This window comes from Octopus bimaculoides, chromosome 15 (genome assembly GCF_001194135.2).
Source record: "Octopus bimaculoides isolate UCB-OBI-ISO-001 chromosome 15, ASM119413v2, whole genome shotgun sequence".
Taxonomy (NCBI): domain Eukaryota; kingdom Metazoa; phylum Mollusca; class Cephalopoda; order Octopoda; family Octopodidae; genus Octopus; species Octopus bimaculoides.
The window spans coordinates 30694689-30710157 of NC_068995.1; the positions used below are offsets into that span (position 1 = coordinate 30694689).

General features: G+C 40.4%; 1 protein-coding gene across 1 annotated transcript in view; it reads right to left on the reverse strand.

Annotated features, from left to right (window-relative positions):
• LOC106867620 (deoxyribonuclease-1) overlaps window positions 1-15469 on the reverse strand; it is a 33669-nt gene that overhangs the window by 11729 nt on the left and 6471 nt on the right. Inside the window, exons 2-4 of the mRNA XM_014912546.2 lie at window positions 15234-15322; window positions 12594-12677; window positions 2346-2464 (exon numbers count right to left, since the gene is read on the reverse strand). Of these exons, the coding sequence (XP_014768032.1) occupies window positions 2346-2464; window positions 12594-12677; window positions 15234-15322 (292 nt within the window). The remainder of the gene's footprint in view (window positions 1-2345; window positions 2465-12593; window positions 12678-15233; window positions 15323-15469) is intronic.

A 15469-nucleotide genomic window follows, 5' to 3' on the forward strand; every position in this document is an offset into this window, starting at 1 on the left:
TTGTAACTAAACACTTTCAAACTTCGGACACTGGTAGAATGTGTCATATAAAACATCTTTTACTCTTAGTGTTGTTGAGAAAAGTTTCTATTTTAAAAGTTATTTCGTGTTAAAGTAGTCGTATTTCGGTAATTTCAACCAATCAATGACGTGTATTCAGCTGAATAAAATTACTGCTGTTGTTTGTCAACAACTATCGGCGGTGTATACTTCGTTTGTCACTGTTATTTATGACATCGTTCGTGCATTTGTACTGGTTTTAGCTTTAGTGTTTTAGGGCTAGGGTTAGAATTTTAGGGTTAGGGTTAGGGTTTTAGGGTTAGGGTTGGGGTTTTAGGGTTAGGGTTGGGGTTTTAGGGTTATAGTTACAGAAAAAGGGAAAAATGAAGAAATTGGATGGGGAGGGGTTCAAAAAAGTATTTCCGAAAATAGTAGCTGAAAAACAGGAAAGAAAAAACTAAAAGCAGTAGAAATGGTGCTATGAAGTAAACATGCTTCAGATACACTCATTTATTCATACAAACGTAACTGAGATGAAATATGTCATAAATAACAGTGACAAACGAAATATACACCGCCGGAAGTTGTTGTTGACAAACAACGGCAGTAATTTTATTCAGCTGAATACACGTCATTGATTGGTTGAAATTACCGAAATACGACAACTTTAACACGAACTAACTTTTAAAATAGAAACTTTTCTCAACAACACTAAGAGTAAAAGATGTTTTATATGACACATTCTACCAGTGTCCGAAGTTTGAAAGTGTTTAGTTACAAAAAATTAATTTCTCGATGTGCCGTTCAAAGGGAAATAATCCTTTACCGACCCTTAAAGGATGACAGGTAAAGTCGCCCTCGGTGGAATTTGAACTCAGAACGCAAAGACGGACGAAATGCCGTTAAATGTTTTGCCAGGCGTGCTAACGATTCTGCCAGCTCTCCGCCTCAAACATAATTATAATATGGACTATAGAAACCTTGTTAACGGCAAAATACAAACCTAAAATCAACTCACAGTGGAAAAATATTGGATTGTCAGATAAATTCTTTCTAATGTTATTTGAATTAACACGGAAAATATTTTTATCGTAGTATTTTTTTGTTTTTATTTTTGTAACTATATTCTTCCTTTTCAACTTTTGTTTAACATTTTTGAAATTTGAATAAATTTTACTTCTTTAGACATATGACGATATAGTGTCGATCAAGGTTCCAAAACTGCCAAAGCCTTTCGATATTTTTGCGTTGTGTTCGGAGAAGGCATTATTACTGAAAATACTGCGCAGAAATTATTCTCATGCTTCAAGGGGAGGGGTATTCGACCTCACAGATTCTCCAGATTCAGGCCAGCCTATTCAGTTCAATGAGGATCAACGGAATGAGCTCATCCACTTGGGTCTGCGTCAATTCACAAGGGAATTGGTCCAGCAGATTAGATGCTTTCATGATCCCATCGCCTGTTAACTTTCACTCGATGGGCAATCCAGCCGAAACGACCCGACCGGCGATACGGCGTGCTTTTTCAACACAATATTCGTCACATGTCACCAATTTGACCAGATGTGCTATTCAAGAGCTCATTTAGGAAGTTCTACTGTACCTATTGTATTCTCTCGATATAATCCTTCAAATTATAACTTTTTTCGTTCACTCTCCAACAGTGTGCGAAGGGTTTCGTTTAACAATGACATGGAGCTGAAAATGTGACTCGATAAATTCTTCGAGACAAGACCCCGTGATTTCTGCCTTCAAGGCATTGACAAACTAGTGGAACGTTGGCAAGAAGTAGTGAACTATGATGAAGAATATATTATTGGCTGATTTGCTAAAACTATTGATGAAAGATAAAGATTAAAATAGATGGGGGAAAAAAACGAACAAATTTATCTGACAATCCAGTATGAAAGTAACTTAGAATTTCTAGATTAAAAAATATAATATAACATTTTTAAAAATTCATGCAAATACTGCGCTGTATTGAAAGAGGTTCACTTCTTACTCTTGTGATTAATGAAACATGATAAACAAACGCATTCTGATTTTTTTTTTTTTTTAACTTTAAAATACAGTTTTGTTTGTTAAGTTTCCATGCGAAATGAGCCAGTGATTTTTGTTTGATCTCCAGAGGACCATTAAATCAAAATGGTAGGAGACCTTTGAGTTAAACGTTAAACAATTTCACTGCCGAAGCTTCAAACTAGCGAAACGACTTCTCGATAAGCACACAGCCAGCCATGAGTGGAAAGGAATAAAATGAAATGTTTATAATGTTTGATGTCATTTGGGAAGGTTACAATATTTTTGATAAATAAAGAAATGCAATGAATTGTGACAGAACCTACTTGAACAAGGAACTTCAAAGTGAGCGACGAATGGTTCACGAGAGAAAAGATCGTTTTTATTTTCTTCTTTGCCGTCATTGTACGTATAATTATTTAACAATTTGATGTTTTCATTTATTCTGGAAAAAAGATGAAAGAAGAAATCTTTCTAAAAGATTTATTTTAGATCTGTGAGCATGGAAACATCGAAACGGATGTGTTGAAGAATGTAGTATTTGCTGTTTAATCCCAGACCTATTATGAAAGACATTCTAACCATGACCATCCCGTCTTTTTTTTTGGGGGGGGGATATAGTGTATCCAGGAAGACATTATCCAGTGGTTCCCTTTTTTAAGATGGTGGATTTTCTTTTGAAGGAAATTTAGTTGCTATTTCTAGCAAGTCCAGTCACAACTGGAACATCTTTAATCATAAGTCTACTTAGTGTCAGCTAGGCACTGGTTAATTAGTATATTCTTTTTAACTATTGTGTTTGTTGTGTTTTACCTATACGTCTTTCTGTACTGTTGACAAATGAAATATAAGCCAAGCAGAGTACGATTAGAAGTTAACATACACGTTCGCTTGTTGGCCAACAATGAAGTATTTGATTTTAACAACTCCACGTTTTGAATCTAAATTTTACCAAAGTGGATTTTGTCATCATCATTTAATTGGGATCGATATCAGTTATTATCATCTGAACCCTTTATACCTACTCTTCACTGTACAAATTTTAGCTCTTCTTTGTAGAAGAATAGTAGAAGGAAGTAAAGTACTTTGGGCTCTTTTTCAGTGACCCCTTGACTGGTGAAAGGGGAGAGAGTTATCCTCATACTTAGTCAGAATGCTTCCGACAGAGTGGACTCCACTACAGGTAACCACAGACTAGAAGGTGGAGTTAAGCCGAGCTACGAATTACGTCGGCCACCAAAAACTAGAATGGTTGTACCGACTGATTTTCAAACAGTCTCTATCGACTAAATTCTACTTGAAAGGTTTTGTTCAATCTAAGGCCATGGTAGAAGACGATCCAGAAAACCTGTAATCGTGACGTGAAATTCTCAACCACACAGCATACCACAGCAAATTTTTCATTCCACTGGAATATTTTTTCTTAATTCTTATTTACTAAAGTATCGGCCTTTTAACAGAACTCCGCCTTCATATCTTTTGATCTGATGGCTGATGGCCATGAAGTCATCGTGTTGAAATATCTGAAAAACTGGGTCTGGAGCCAATAGAAAAAGCAGCAGTTTGCGACACGACTAAAATATACAGACGTTTGATATTTAAGGACAGTCAACTATAAAAATGATGTGTAGTGAAACCACCTCTCTCGCGGTTATTTATTTTACAAATGCGAGCGTAGCAGGGAACAACTCTTTCCCGCCTTACTGTGTCATCACCTGACTGACTTTTATTTTCGCGGCATTTGCCTCCAGTCCGTTCGCGCCAGGACGCAAACCGACCAACCGTAGCCACTAATAAGGTCACGTGAGAGAGTGTTTTTATGATGTTCTCTGGAGCCTCCTTGTACTTATAAATAGCCTAAATTATCCGCGCCAGTTCGTCGCGGTTTCAGGTCGGCTAAGATCTGGTTGTTGACCACACACGTAACACAACCAGCCAGTTTCCAGTGACGACATCAGCAGCATCGTTCAACTTCCCCGGCGTCAACACGATTCTACGTACACAAGCTTCCAAACAGCCACCGCAGCTTCTCAACCCTGTTTGTGTGATTTGCTCACCACGAAATTAACAACCCGAACTCAACCTGCGAAGAACATCTGTATCAAGAATCCGGCCCGACATCGAAGCCTCAACTACTTAGCTCTGCCTTAACCATAACCTCTTATATACAGACCTACAAATCTACTGTGTACCTTAACAGAACTGGTATCTTATTATCCTGTGTTACAGACTCTTTCTATGCTTTGTATCTCTTGCATTCACACACATGTATTTGTATACACACTCTTTTGTTTACATTATGTCGCATTCACTCACACACAGACATACAGTTTAATGCTCCAATAAATCTTACTGTTATTCATCTTTATCAGTTGCGTTTCTATCTGTTTCCCTGCTGGCAAACTTCTTCGCATTTCACATGCGAATTCTCTATGTTATAGTATTATGACATATATCTTTATATTTTGTGTCGAGCATGTGACGTGTTAAAAAAGGAGCTTGTTTTCCATTCGTCACCATTTCTCCTTTGGTTCGCACGGTCGTTTCTACAGATGTTTGCCCTCAGAAACACGAAGAACTATACGTATTTCAGCATTTTGGAATCTTTCTCATCAATCATGGTAAATACATGCTCTCTTGAGCCAACGAGACAGCCTCTACGTAGTTGTCTGACGTTCTAGAAATAACAACCAAATAGCTCTTAAATCTCATCTGCAATAAAGAACAACAAATTGAATAATGTAGTCCTAGATACGCTGTGTCTAAAACAAGTACAAAAGTCCAGTCACAACTGGAACATCTTTAATCATAAGTCTACTTAGTGTCAGCTAGGCACTGGTTAATTAGTATATTCTTTTTAATTACTGTGTTTGTTGTGTTTTACCTATACGTCTTTCTGGACTGTTGACAAATGAAATATAAGCCAAGCAGAGTACGATTAGAAGTTAATTGGTAAATTTATGCCAAGACCATTAGTTAACAGGTAAATTAACACTGAGACCATTAAATATTCCATTGGAAATAACTGTTCATTTGAGAAGAAAAACAACATTAATCATTGACTAATGTTATTTTAATTATTCCGGCAAGCAGGGGAGACAACTCCGTGTCTGTTTTGATTTCATTAGACTTCCTTGGCGGAGCACAGCTTCACATCTATATACTTGTTGCAGTAAGGATGACAGGATTACTAGCTACAAGTACAATATTGTACTCTAATAGACGTAAAATATTAACATATTTTAGAGAATATATTACTGAAACATTAGCATATTTTACAAAACAAAATTCTAAAGTAACATATTTTAGGGAATCAATTATTGAAGCATTACGTATTTTACGGAATAAATTACAGAAGCGTTGACATATTTTTAAGGAAAATTTTAGTGGAAAAACAGTTACTCAGGACCACCATCTGCCTGAAAAACAAGTTTAATTTTGAATTTGGTTGAGGCAGCAAATGTTTTCGTTTCTATGGGAAAAGGAAGATATAGTTACTGATAAAAGTGGCAATTTTGTAAACCATTGAGTAGGGAAGAAGTTGTCTCAAATATTGATTTACATCGGTGAAATGACAAAGAACCAAGATGTCTGAACAGGTACAGAAATGGGACATGTTACGTGCCTTTGACACGAACAGTAGTCGCCTTAGAGGGATAGGAACCAGAAACCTTTTAAATGATAGGCCAACAATCTAACCACACAGCCTCTCGAGATTTGATGAGGCTCCTATATTTCTTCAGGCTGTAAGAGATGTGATGTTACAGCCTTCATACCCTTACCAAGCACATTATCAATATTTGCCAAGTGAAATATCTTCCACAAAGAATCGAGCTTTACATAATTCTTAATCTACCACAATGACCCCAGTGATAAAATTATATTGATCTGTTACATTGTGACAAAGCCACCAATTTTATGGGCGTAGTGGGGTGGAAACACTTACGGTATACAACTACAAAGAGTACCTTATGTGGGTCGCTCAGTTTGATAGATATTAGCCAAATCTCTCTCAAATCGCACACTATCGTCATAAACAAAACAGGAGGCCTTGGGCAATGAAGTCCTAGATATATAATATCTAGAAATAAAAAGACTGGATGGCCATAAGTGGGACTCTTTTGATCTAGGACAAACCTAGAGTTATGTAACAGTATTGCTATTCTTTGATACTGATCCCTAAAAACGGCAAAGGCGATTCCAGTGAGATTTTATTTAAGTCAGAACGTTTAGAAAAGAAAGTAAATAAAGATACATTTGCTGTTCCCATCACCTCCTTCTGTGTCATTTAAGGCTTTTAAGAAAAGTATGAAAGTCACAATAACCCATTTCTTATCCACATAGCATTGGACCACGATGTCAGCAAAAATGAGGATCCTTTCTGTGGCGAGGGAGATGTTATCGCCTGGAGCCGGAAGATCAAGGTGGTGGCCAGGCAGCAAAGCATTGAAGATGTAGTAGGTCACATGGCTCTGTATCTGGAAGGAAACGCGTTGATGCTGTATCTCGAAATGGACGAAACAGTCCAACTGGATGCGAAAATTGAGCAGCACTTAAAGGAAGACTTTACAAAAGTATCGTAGGCTGCGTTCGCCAAGCTAGGAAAGGTCAGGTGGACATGTATGCAGCAGAAATTCGGAGACTAGCCATCCTCTCTGGTTTTACCGGAGAAGGACTAGAAAAGGCGATACGGTTGGCTTTCGTAAATAGTTTCTCTAACGACATATCGGCACGGCTGCAACAACTACCAGGCAGCGAGAAAAGGGCGATGAGAAAACTCGTCGTTCAAGCCCGTGTGTCGACGCAAAATACCGGGTGGAATGCGATGGCAATGGCAGCTACGGAAGCCCGCGGCGTCATGCGACGATCGACGAAGAATAAGAGAAAAGCTACCGTAGAACGGCAGCGGCCGTTTGTGAGCCGGTGTTTCAAGTGCCAGAGACCGCATATGGCAAGAGACTGTGAGGAGACGAAGCCCGAACCCATTTATTACTGGTACAAGCGGACGGGGCATATCGTTCTAAACTGCAGCCAGGGAAAATGCCGCGGAGAAGTTGCTGCCTCTCAAACTTCCCCCGTGATCAACTAGAGGCTCTCGTGCAGTCGCTGCCAATAGTTGAAGTCCTGGTTGGAGGAAAGGCGTTCAAAGCCCTCGTGGATACAAGCCGTACAACGTCTCTTGTGACCCCAAGGGTGACAAAAATGTGGAAGGGATGATTAGTGTTAGGGTGGTCGATGGCAGCGAAATTGGATGTAAGAGTAGTAGTGGAGTGGAGTTGGCGATGCGGGGAACAACACTAAGGCTGCGGGTAATTGTGATCGACCATGTGGTAGATGGGCATGGACGCGATCAACTGCCTAGAAGATGTCATTGTTAATGGAGACATGGTCTCATTTGGTGGCACATGAGGCATCATACTGAGAGTCTGCAACAAGAGAGTGGACAGAGTCCCGGGGAGGATTATACTGCTAGCACCATTGAAGATAAAGGTTTTCAGGCGGTGTTCGACGGTCAGCGGTGGACGGTTGAGTGGCGCTGGAAAGGGAAGCCCCCGACGCTGAGGAACAGGCTTAGCTGTAATCAACATACCTTGAAAGGAGATGCCAGGAGCGAGTTTGAAGGAGAGGTAGAGAAATGGATCCCATGGAAAGAGGAAGTGAAGAGCGGAATGTCGCCACTAATGGCAGTGGTGGAGCCAACGAAGGGCAAGGTCAGGCCAGTACTAAACCTTTGAGAGCTGAATGGCCATGTATCATGCCACACAGGCGGAGAAGTGACTGATGTCTGCGGAAAGACGTTGCGAGAATGGAGACGGATGACGAAAGCAGAAACAATTGTCGACTTGAAGTCGGCATATCTGCAGCTCCGCGTGAACGAAAAATTGTGGAAGTATCAGCTGGTAAGACATAAGGGCCAGACATACTGTTTGACTAGGCTGGGTTTCGGATTGAATTCTGCACCAAAGATCATAGCAACAGTGCTCAAATCTATCCTGGGAAAGATGGACAAGGTAAAAAAAAAAGGCTACCAATTCCTATATGGACGACATCTTGGTAGACGAGACTGTAGTGTCTGCTGCAAAAGTCATAGTTCACCTATAGAAGTTCGGGTTGGCTGCGAAACCACCGGAGCCAATGGTTGGAGGAGCTGCACTGGGGCTCAAGCTTTAAAGAGACTAAACAGGTGTGTTGGGGTTTCAGAGAGGAAATTAGATTCCGGAACTGGGCACCATCGTCAACAGATGAGAACTATTCTCGATGTGTGGGAGACTAGTGGGTCACTATCCAATCGCGGAGTAGCTTCGAACAACATGCAGCTACGCCAAGAGACGAGCAGATGGGACAAGCTCGGATAACAAAGCTGGAGAGAGAACGGTGGCGATGATGCAGGAGATCCTAAAGAGGACAAGAGCAGAAAACTCAGTAAGAGGAAGCTGGTCTGTGCCCAAATTGAAGAACGGGACCACATGGTACGATGTCAGCAGCATAGCGATAGGGATTGTCCAGGAAATCGGGGATGTCGAAGTGGAGGACGCAGTCTGGTTCTAAAAAGCCCCCTGAGATGGGGGCTGCGCTGTGTCGAAATCCGAACTGATTCGGCTACTGTGCTTGGTTGGGTAGGATCAGTGATCACCGATGAAAAGAGGGTTCGAACGAAAGGAGCAGCAGAGATGTTAGTAAAGCGCCACCAAGAGCTTCTGGGAGAGCTAGCTGTCGAATTTGGTTTGAAGCTAAGCATGGTTTTTGTGTCCTCAGAAAGGAATAAGGCAGACGTTCTGACCAGGATGAAAAAGTCCTGATTGGCGAGGAATAGCAGCAGTGTGTCGGCTAGATGACTCAGAACAAAGGAGACTGCATACAATGCATCATATGGGCGTGTATAGAATTCTGTGTCTTGCCAGAAAGATTGACTCCGACGTTACTCGGCAGAGCATTCAAAAGGTAGTTAGGAGCTGTGATGAGTATTAATCTATCGACCCTGTTCCAGATATGCACGTGCTGGGAAACATCTCAGTAGAGCACAACTGGAAAAGTTTGACAATGGATGTGACACACTACCGGCAGGGGACATATCTCTCGCTGGTCGACTGCAGACTAGGTTGGATGGCGATATGGAGGGAAATTAAGACGGGCACTGCAGATGAGGTTGCTGAACGAGATATTCCTGGAGCGAGGTCTTGTGGACGAATTACTGATGGACAACGGCACTGCACTTCTTTCGAAGATGCTGAAGAAGATGTTTGATAAGTGGAACGTGCACCGCTTCTTCAGACCGGAATACTGGCCAAGTGGAAATGGATCCATGGAAAGACATCATCGCACAATCAAGACCATAGCGGAGAGGGAATGCATCTCACCAGTGGAAGCGGTATTTTGGTACAATGTATCACCTCGATCAGGACAGGCTGAGGAGCCTGTGTCATGCAGAGCAATATTCAGGTATGAAAGGCAGCATCCGAGTGCATCACAACACGCTGTGGAAAAGAGAGAGCCTGCCTTCGTGCAGGTAGGAGAGGAAGTCTGGATCAAGCCCCCGAAGACACGTTGCACATCTCAGTGGAACAGAGGGACAGTGACGGCTGTTAATTCCAAAAATAATGTCTCTGTAGATGGAATGCCGCGTCATGTCTTGGATGTTCGCAGAATTGTCGCTTCGTCGGACGACGAAGGCGGAGGAGAAGAAGCGAGCGGTGCTCCAGCTTTGTAGAGATCACAGCGAGTGAGACGTCCGCCCGGGTCGATGGCAGATTTCAACATGGAGTAAAGTGAGGAGGTGATCTCTGAGATCAGGTGGGGGGGCGTGTGGGGATGAGGTGAACCGGGAGGAAAGGATCAATGACGTCATTGGTTGAGGGGCCCTGCCAGAAGAGGAAGAATGAGTGAGATTAAATGAGCGGAAGTAGGACCAACGTGGGCCTCTTTGGCCTCGGGCAGTGGGAGAGGACGGACACGTGTAGACGTACGATCCAGAAAGAGAATTTGCCGAATGTTCTAGTGATAGGTTAGATAGGTACGGGGCATCTCAGATTTAACCCAGTTGGACAGTCGATACCGAAAGAGAACCTGAGAGGTAGGTGAATCACACTTTGTTCCTCATATTACATCGACATAAGATTTTGTTGTTAAAATATATGTCCAATAAACTCGTAACACTTCTACAATACACGAATATTTTTAGCAATTCTTTTATACAATTCCTAATAATATTTAATTATAAAAGTATGATAGGATTTTTTAAACATCGAATATGTGGGTCCATCCGAGTAAAATGGGAATTAAAGGGGTCCATAAATAAAAAATGGTTGAGAAACACTGCTTTAGACAATAGGTGTTTAAAATCCCAATTCATTTCATGGTGCTCTCTGGAGGAACGTTAAACCATTTCTAGTTATTTGGCTACAACCAGTAACGTATGTCACAAGAGAGACCACTCTGGAAGTCCTCGCTTCCTTGTAGAAAATCAGTATCAAAACATGAACTGATTACATGCGACGCTGGCCAAGCAGGAACAAAATATTGCAGAAAGGTGAAAACAGCTGTACAAACACGTGTATGTGTGTATATGTATGTATGAATGTATATATATGTTGCATATATACACAAGTTTATTTATGTGTATATTTAAATATGGGTATATATAGTATATTCACATTGTGCGTGTGAGTGTTTGTGTGTCTGTGTCTGTGTATGTGTGTGTATGACGGGCATCCACACACTTTCCATTTACCATTCACAGGATATTGATTGCCCCGATACCACAGTAGAAGACACTAGCCTCAGTGAGATTGAACCTAGAACTATGTGGTTGCGAAATAAACTTTTTAACCAGAGTTATGTTTAAATTCAATATTAAAGACATTTTACATTGGAGAAAAGAACACCAACGATACACACACACACACACACACACACACAGAGTCCACAAACGGTATTTGAGGAGATATTTGGTAATTTAATAAAACAACTCTAGCAAAAACCAAATGTACTTTCATAAACATTTGTGCGCATATTCTTGATAATATTCTAATTACTAAGGCAGCGAGCTAGCAGCAACGTTTCCCTGCCGGGCGAAATGCTTAGCAGTATTTCGTTTGTCTTTATGTTCTGTGTTCAAATTCCGCCGAGGTCGACTTTGCCTTTCATCCTTTCGGGGTCGATAAATTAAGTACCAGTTGCGCACTGGGTTCGATCTAATCGACTGCCCCCCCCCCCCAAAAAAAAATTTCAGGCCTTGTGCCAAGAGTAGAGAAGAATATTCTAATATACTGTGAATCTGCCTTCAGCGTCCATGACTGTGTAGTGGGAACATTCAGCAATCCCCCAATATCTCGATTCGCTAGAATATCATCCATCTGACCAACAAAATCTGACCAATCACGACTTCGTGTAGAATAGGCTCCAGCGACAATTTCAACTTTTTGCATGTTCTTTTCTGGGTCCATCAGTCAGAATAAAATCGATACACAGTGACTACCAGACAGAGCGCTTTGGGATGTATCAGAGACGACACTCAGACGGACGGCGAACAGACGCGGGCAGCTGTTCAGAGCTGACATCATCATAATGATGCCCCTTTAAAAGTGAAAAGATGTGAGGCGGCACGACATGACCTTCATTCCTCACCACTCCTAAAACAATAACAGTTGCTGTGAGTCACGGGGATATTTGAAGTATCTGGACGTAATTATCTAACATTTCTCCAGTTAAATTTTTGATCCTTGTCGAAGTTTTTCTCATCGAAGAAGAACCAAAGTATGCCATGTTCATGAAAGTTTTAACCTTTAGTAACCACTTGGCTTGGATTCAATGGTTTTCCTGTCTTCGTAGACATAGATTGGCCTCTTCTCAGTACTTGCGACTTGTATTGAAAGTCCTCCCTGCATCATAGTTCTGATAGTCCGCTCTGACACTTGAAATTCTTTGGCAATGGCCCGCATAGATTTTCCAGGATCATCATCGATGTTTTGAAGTCATTGGATGAAATGTGGTGTCCTTATAGTGTCCAAATGTTTAAAATGTGCTTTTTGTTTTGGTTTTTGGTTTTTGTTGTTTGTTTTTGTTTTGGAGGGTGTTGTCTTTTCTCATTGATACAGTTGAAATATTCTCGCCAGAGGCCTCCAATCTGCTCCAAATTTTATGTACAAAAGATCTTGCAGTATTTAGAAAGTTGGCAATTTCTAAACCTTGATATTTTGCACATATGACAACAATAACTGCATGTATTTTTATTTCCTGTGTTAGCATTTTATATGTCATGAGAAATCTGAAAGAAATAAACCTTTTAATTGGTTTGAAGAGAGTAATATACTGATAATTTAGTGTCCTCAAATACCCCTCGCAACACACACACCCACACACCCACACACACACACACACACACACACCACACACACACACATATATTTATATAATCTTTGCTAGAAGAAGTGGCCAAATCTTTTTTAAACTACACAATTACACAATGCCTGAAAACAAAATGAGATAATCACATTTAGAATGCCTTTAATCATAAGTCTACTCAGTCAGAGCTGACCTGGAGTTAAATAACAAAAACAGTTAAAATAACTACCAACCTGTAAAGGAAAGCATACTGTTCCTTATAAACATTTCGGCCAACAATTTCACTAACAGCAAACTGATACTTGATGCGGCTGCGACTAAAATTTGGAAAAATAAAGTATATTTATAACATTTTTGGCACAAGACCAGCAATTTCGGGGCAGGGGGAAAGTCAAGTACATCAACCCCAGCACTCAACAAGTACTTTTTTTATCGACCCTGAAATGATGAAAGGCAAAGTCAATCTGAGCAGAATTTGAACTCAGAATGTACAGGCGGATGAAATGCTGCTGAGTATTTTGCCCAGCGTGCTAACAATTCTTCCAGTTTGCTACCTTAAATATAATTATATATTGGTTTCAAATGTTGGCACAAGGCCAACAATTTGGGGGAGAGGGAGTAAGTTGATCACACTGACCCCAGTGAACAACTGGTACTTATTTTATCGACTTTGAAAAGATGAAAAGCAAAGTCAATCTTGGCAGAATTTGAACTCAGAATGTGAGGATGGACAAAATGCTACTAATCATTTTTCCTGGTGTGCTAACGATTCTACCCACTTGCTGCCTTAATATGTTTATAAATTGGTTTCAAATCTAAGCACAAGGCCAGCAATGTCAAAGGAATGGTTAAGTTGAATGCATCAACTCCAAAAGGATGAAAGGTACAGTTAACTGTGGTGGAATTTAAACTTTGGACGTACAAACAGACCAAATGCTGCTAATCCTTTTGCCCAACTACTAACAATTCTGTCAGCTCGCCACCTTAAATATAAGACACAGCCAACTACAGATACCATTGCCATCAAACAGATAAAGACTGTCCACCCTTCCCAGATAGAGGAAGGTAGCAAACAGTCTTCATGATGGACTCAGCTAATAGCTAAATCTGTCCAACATGCAGCAGCAACTATTCAACAAAATTCCACTGAACACTGGCCAAGTGCATGCAGAATGGTATCGTCACTCTGCACTTATTTCAGACAGGTCTTCCAAACAGCACATCTGTGTTAATACAGTTTGGCTTAGATTGAAAGGCAGAGCAGGGATTTCTAGAAGTCATCCATAGGCTCCAGGCCACAAGTTCTCCAGAAAAGAGTAACCAGAAAATTTTCATCAGTGCCCAGCATTCTTCACCCTTCCCCACTACTAATCCAATAACAATTCTAATCTGCAAGTTCCACTTGCATTGCCCTACAGGTATAGGGCTGTGAACATCCAATAACATTCCAGGCATCCATCTTATTTTTCACTTGACCCAAAACTGCAGTTCCATCCAATGATTAGTTGTAGATAAAATGCCTGACAAAGGATGACCACATTCACTTGCCACTAAGGAACCTTAGTAGGTGTATGCCACGTCAGCACATGCCAACACATCAGCAACCACTGTATCAAGCCCTCCATGCAGAAGATGTTGACAGCAATGGACTGCCTGACAAGTGGAACAAGTCCTTTCTACGAGAAGTCAAAGTGCAGATAAAAATTAGGATAAGTCACAACAAGCAAACAATGATATATGATGGAAGTGATATTTGCAGTCACCACTTCTGCCCAGCCTTTCAAGGATAGCTTCCTTTCAATTCCTTTCTGTATGAGATTAACCACTCTGCTTGTAACTTCATCTTAGTTGCTATTGTAGTGGCTATTTGAAACCAAACCACTAGGTAACTGGTTAGACATCATGACCAAAACACAATAGTTTCATATGATCGGTCTATTAAGCAACCAATCAGTGTCAAACTGTGGCATGATTTAATCTTCTAGAATTTTCTTCTTATACTAGCTGCTTTTGGCAATAATTAATTGCAGAATATTGAGACAGCTGAATGATGTGTCTACATTTTTGCTACACCAGACATCACACATTTTTACAGCCAGACAACCCAGCAAGGCAGCTAAGATAGATGGTGCAGATAGATAACAGGAACCTCCGGTGCCATGGTTATAGCACAATTGTTTCCAGTTATGTTGAGCTAGCCACATGTTGCCATATCAACAGCTTACCATTAACTCAAGCTGTATCTTTCTCCCAGTGTGTAATTATTGTTGTTGATATCTGTAAAAAGCCAATGCAGTTTGTCTTTATGTGCAATAATAAAATCTTCTGTTAAATGTTTGCGAGTGTTGTTAGGTTACCTCTATATACAACCCAAGGAACATATTTTCATTCACCAACTCAACCAGCTACCACAACAGCCAGCAACAACACACATCACCCAAGTGATACTATCAATAGAAATCTGGACCAAATCAAACCCTAAGAAACTTTACTTTTCAGTGCCTCATGACACAACAGCATGGACTTGCTTCTTCAGATACCAACCTACCTTGTCCAGATTAATCTTTGTTAATGTCACTGCTTAATATTCCTTTAGAATTGTGCCAATCACCTCAATTTCCATTGTGAGTGACACCATCATGAGGATCTTGTAAAGACATGCATGCAAAATACAAACTTATTTTCTGTAAAGGATATAAACATCTGTGAAAATACCATCATTTAAGTGTGTCTGAAACTCAGTAGAGTTTGTTCAAATAGTAAACCAATGATTTGTCTATTGAAACCTGCAATCAACAACCCTATCACTAACAAATTACTACATAAAATACAATAAATGTAAACCTCCATATTTAATTATTAATTTGACTTACTAATTCAGTTTGGCAATTAAAGAAGGAAGTAATTGTTGGGTGGAATCTCTGATTTCCTGCAGCAATACAATATCATATCGTTTGATGATCTGAAAATGTCAAAGACAAAAATATATTTAATGACTATTCTTCATGTTAACAGGATACATTCATTACTGCTGTAGAGATAAGATCTTTTGTGTGTGTGTGTGTGTGTGTGTGTGTGTGTGTGTGTGTGTGTGTGTGTGTGTGTGTGT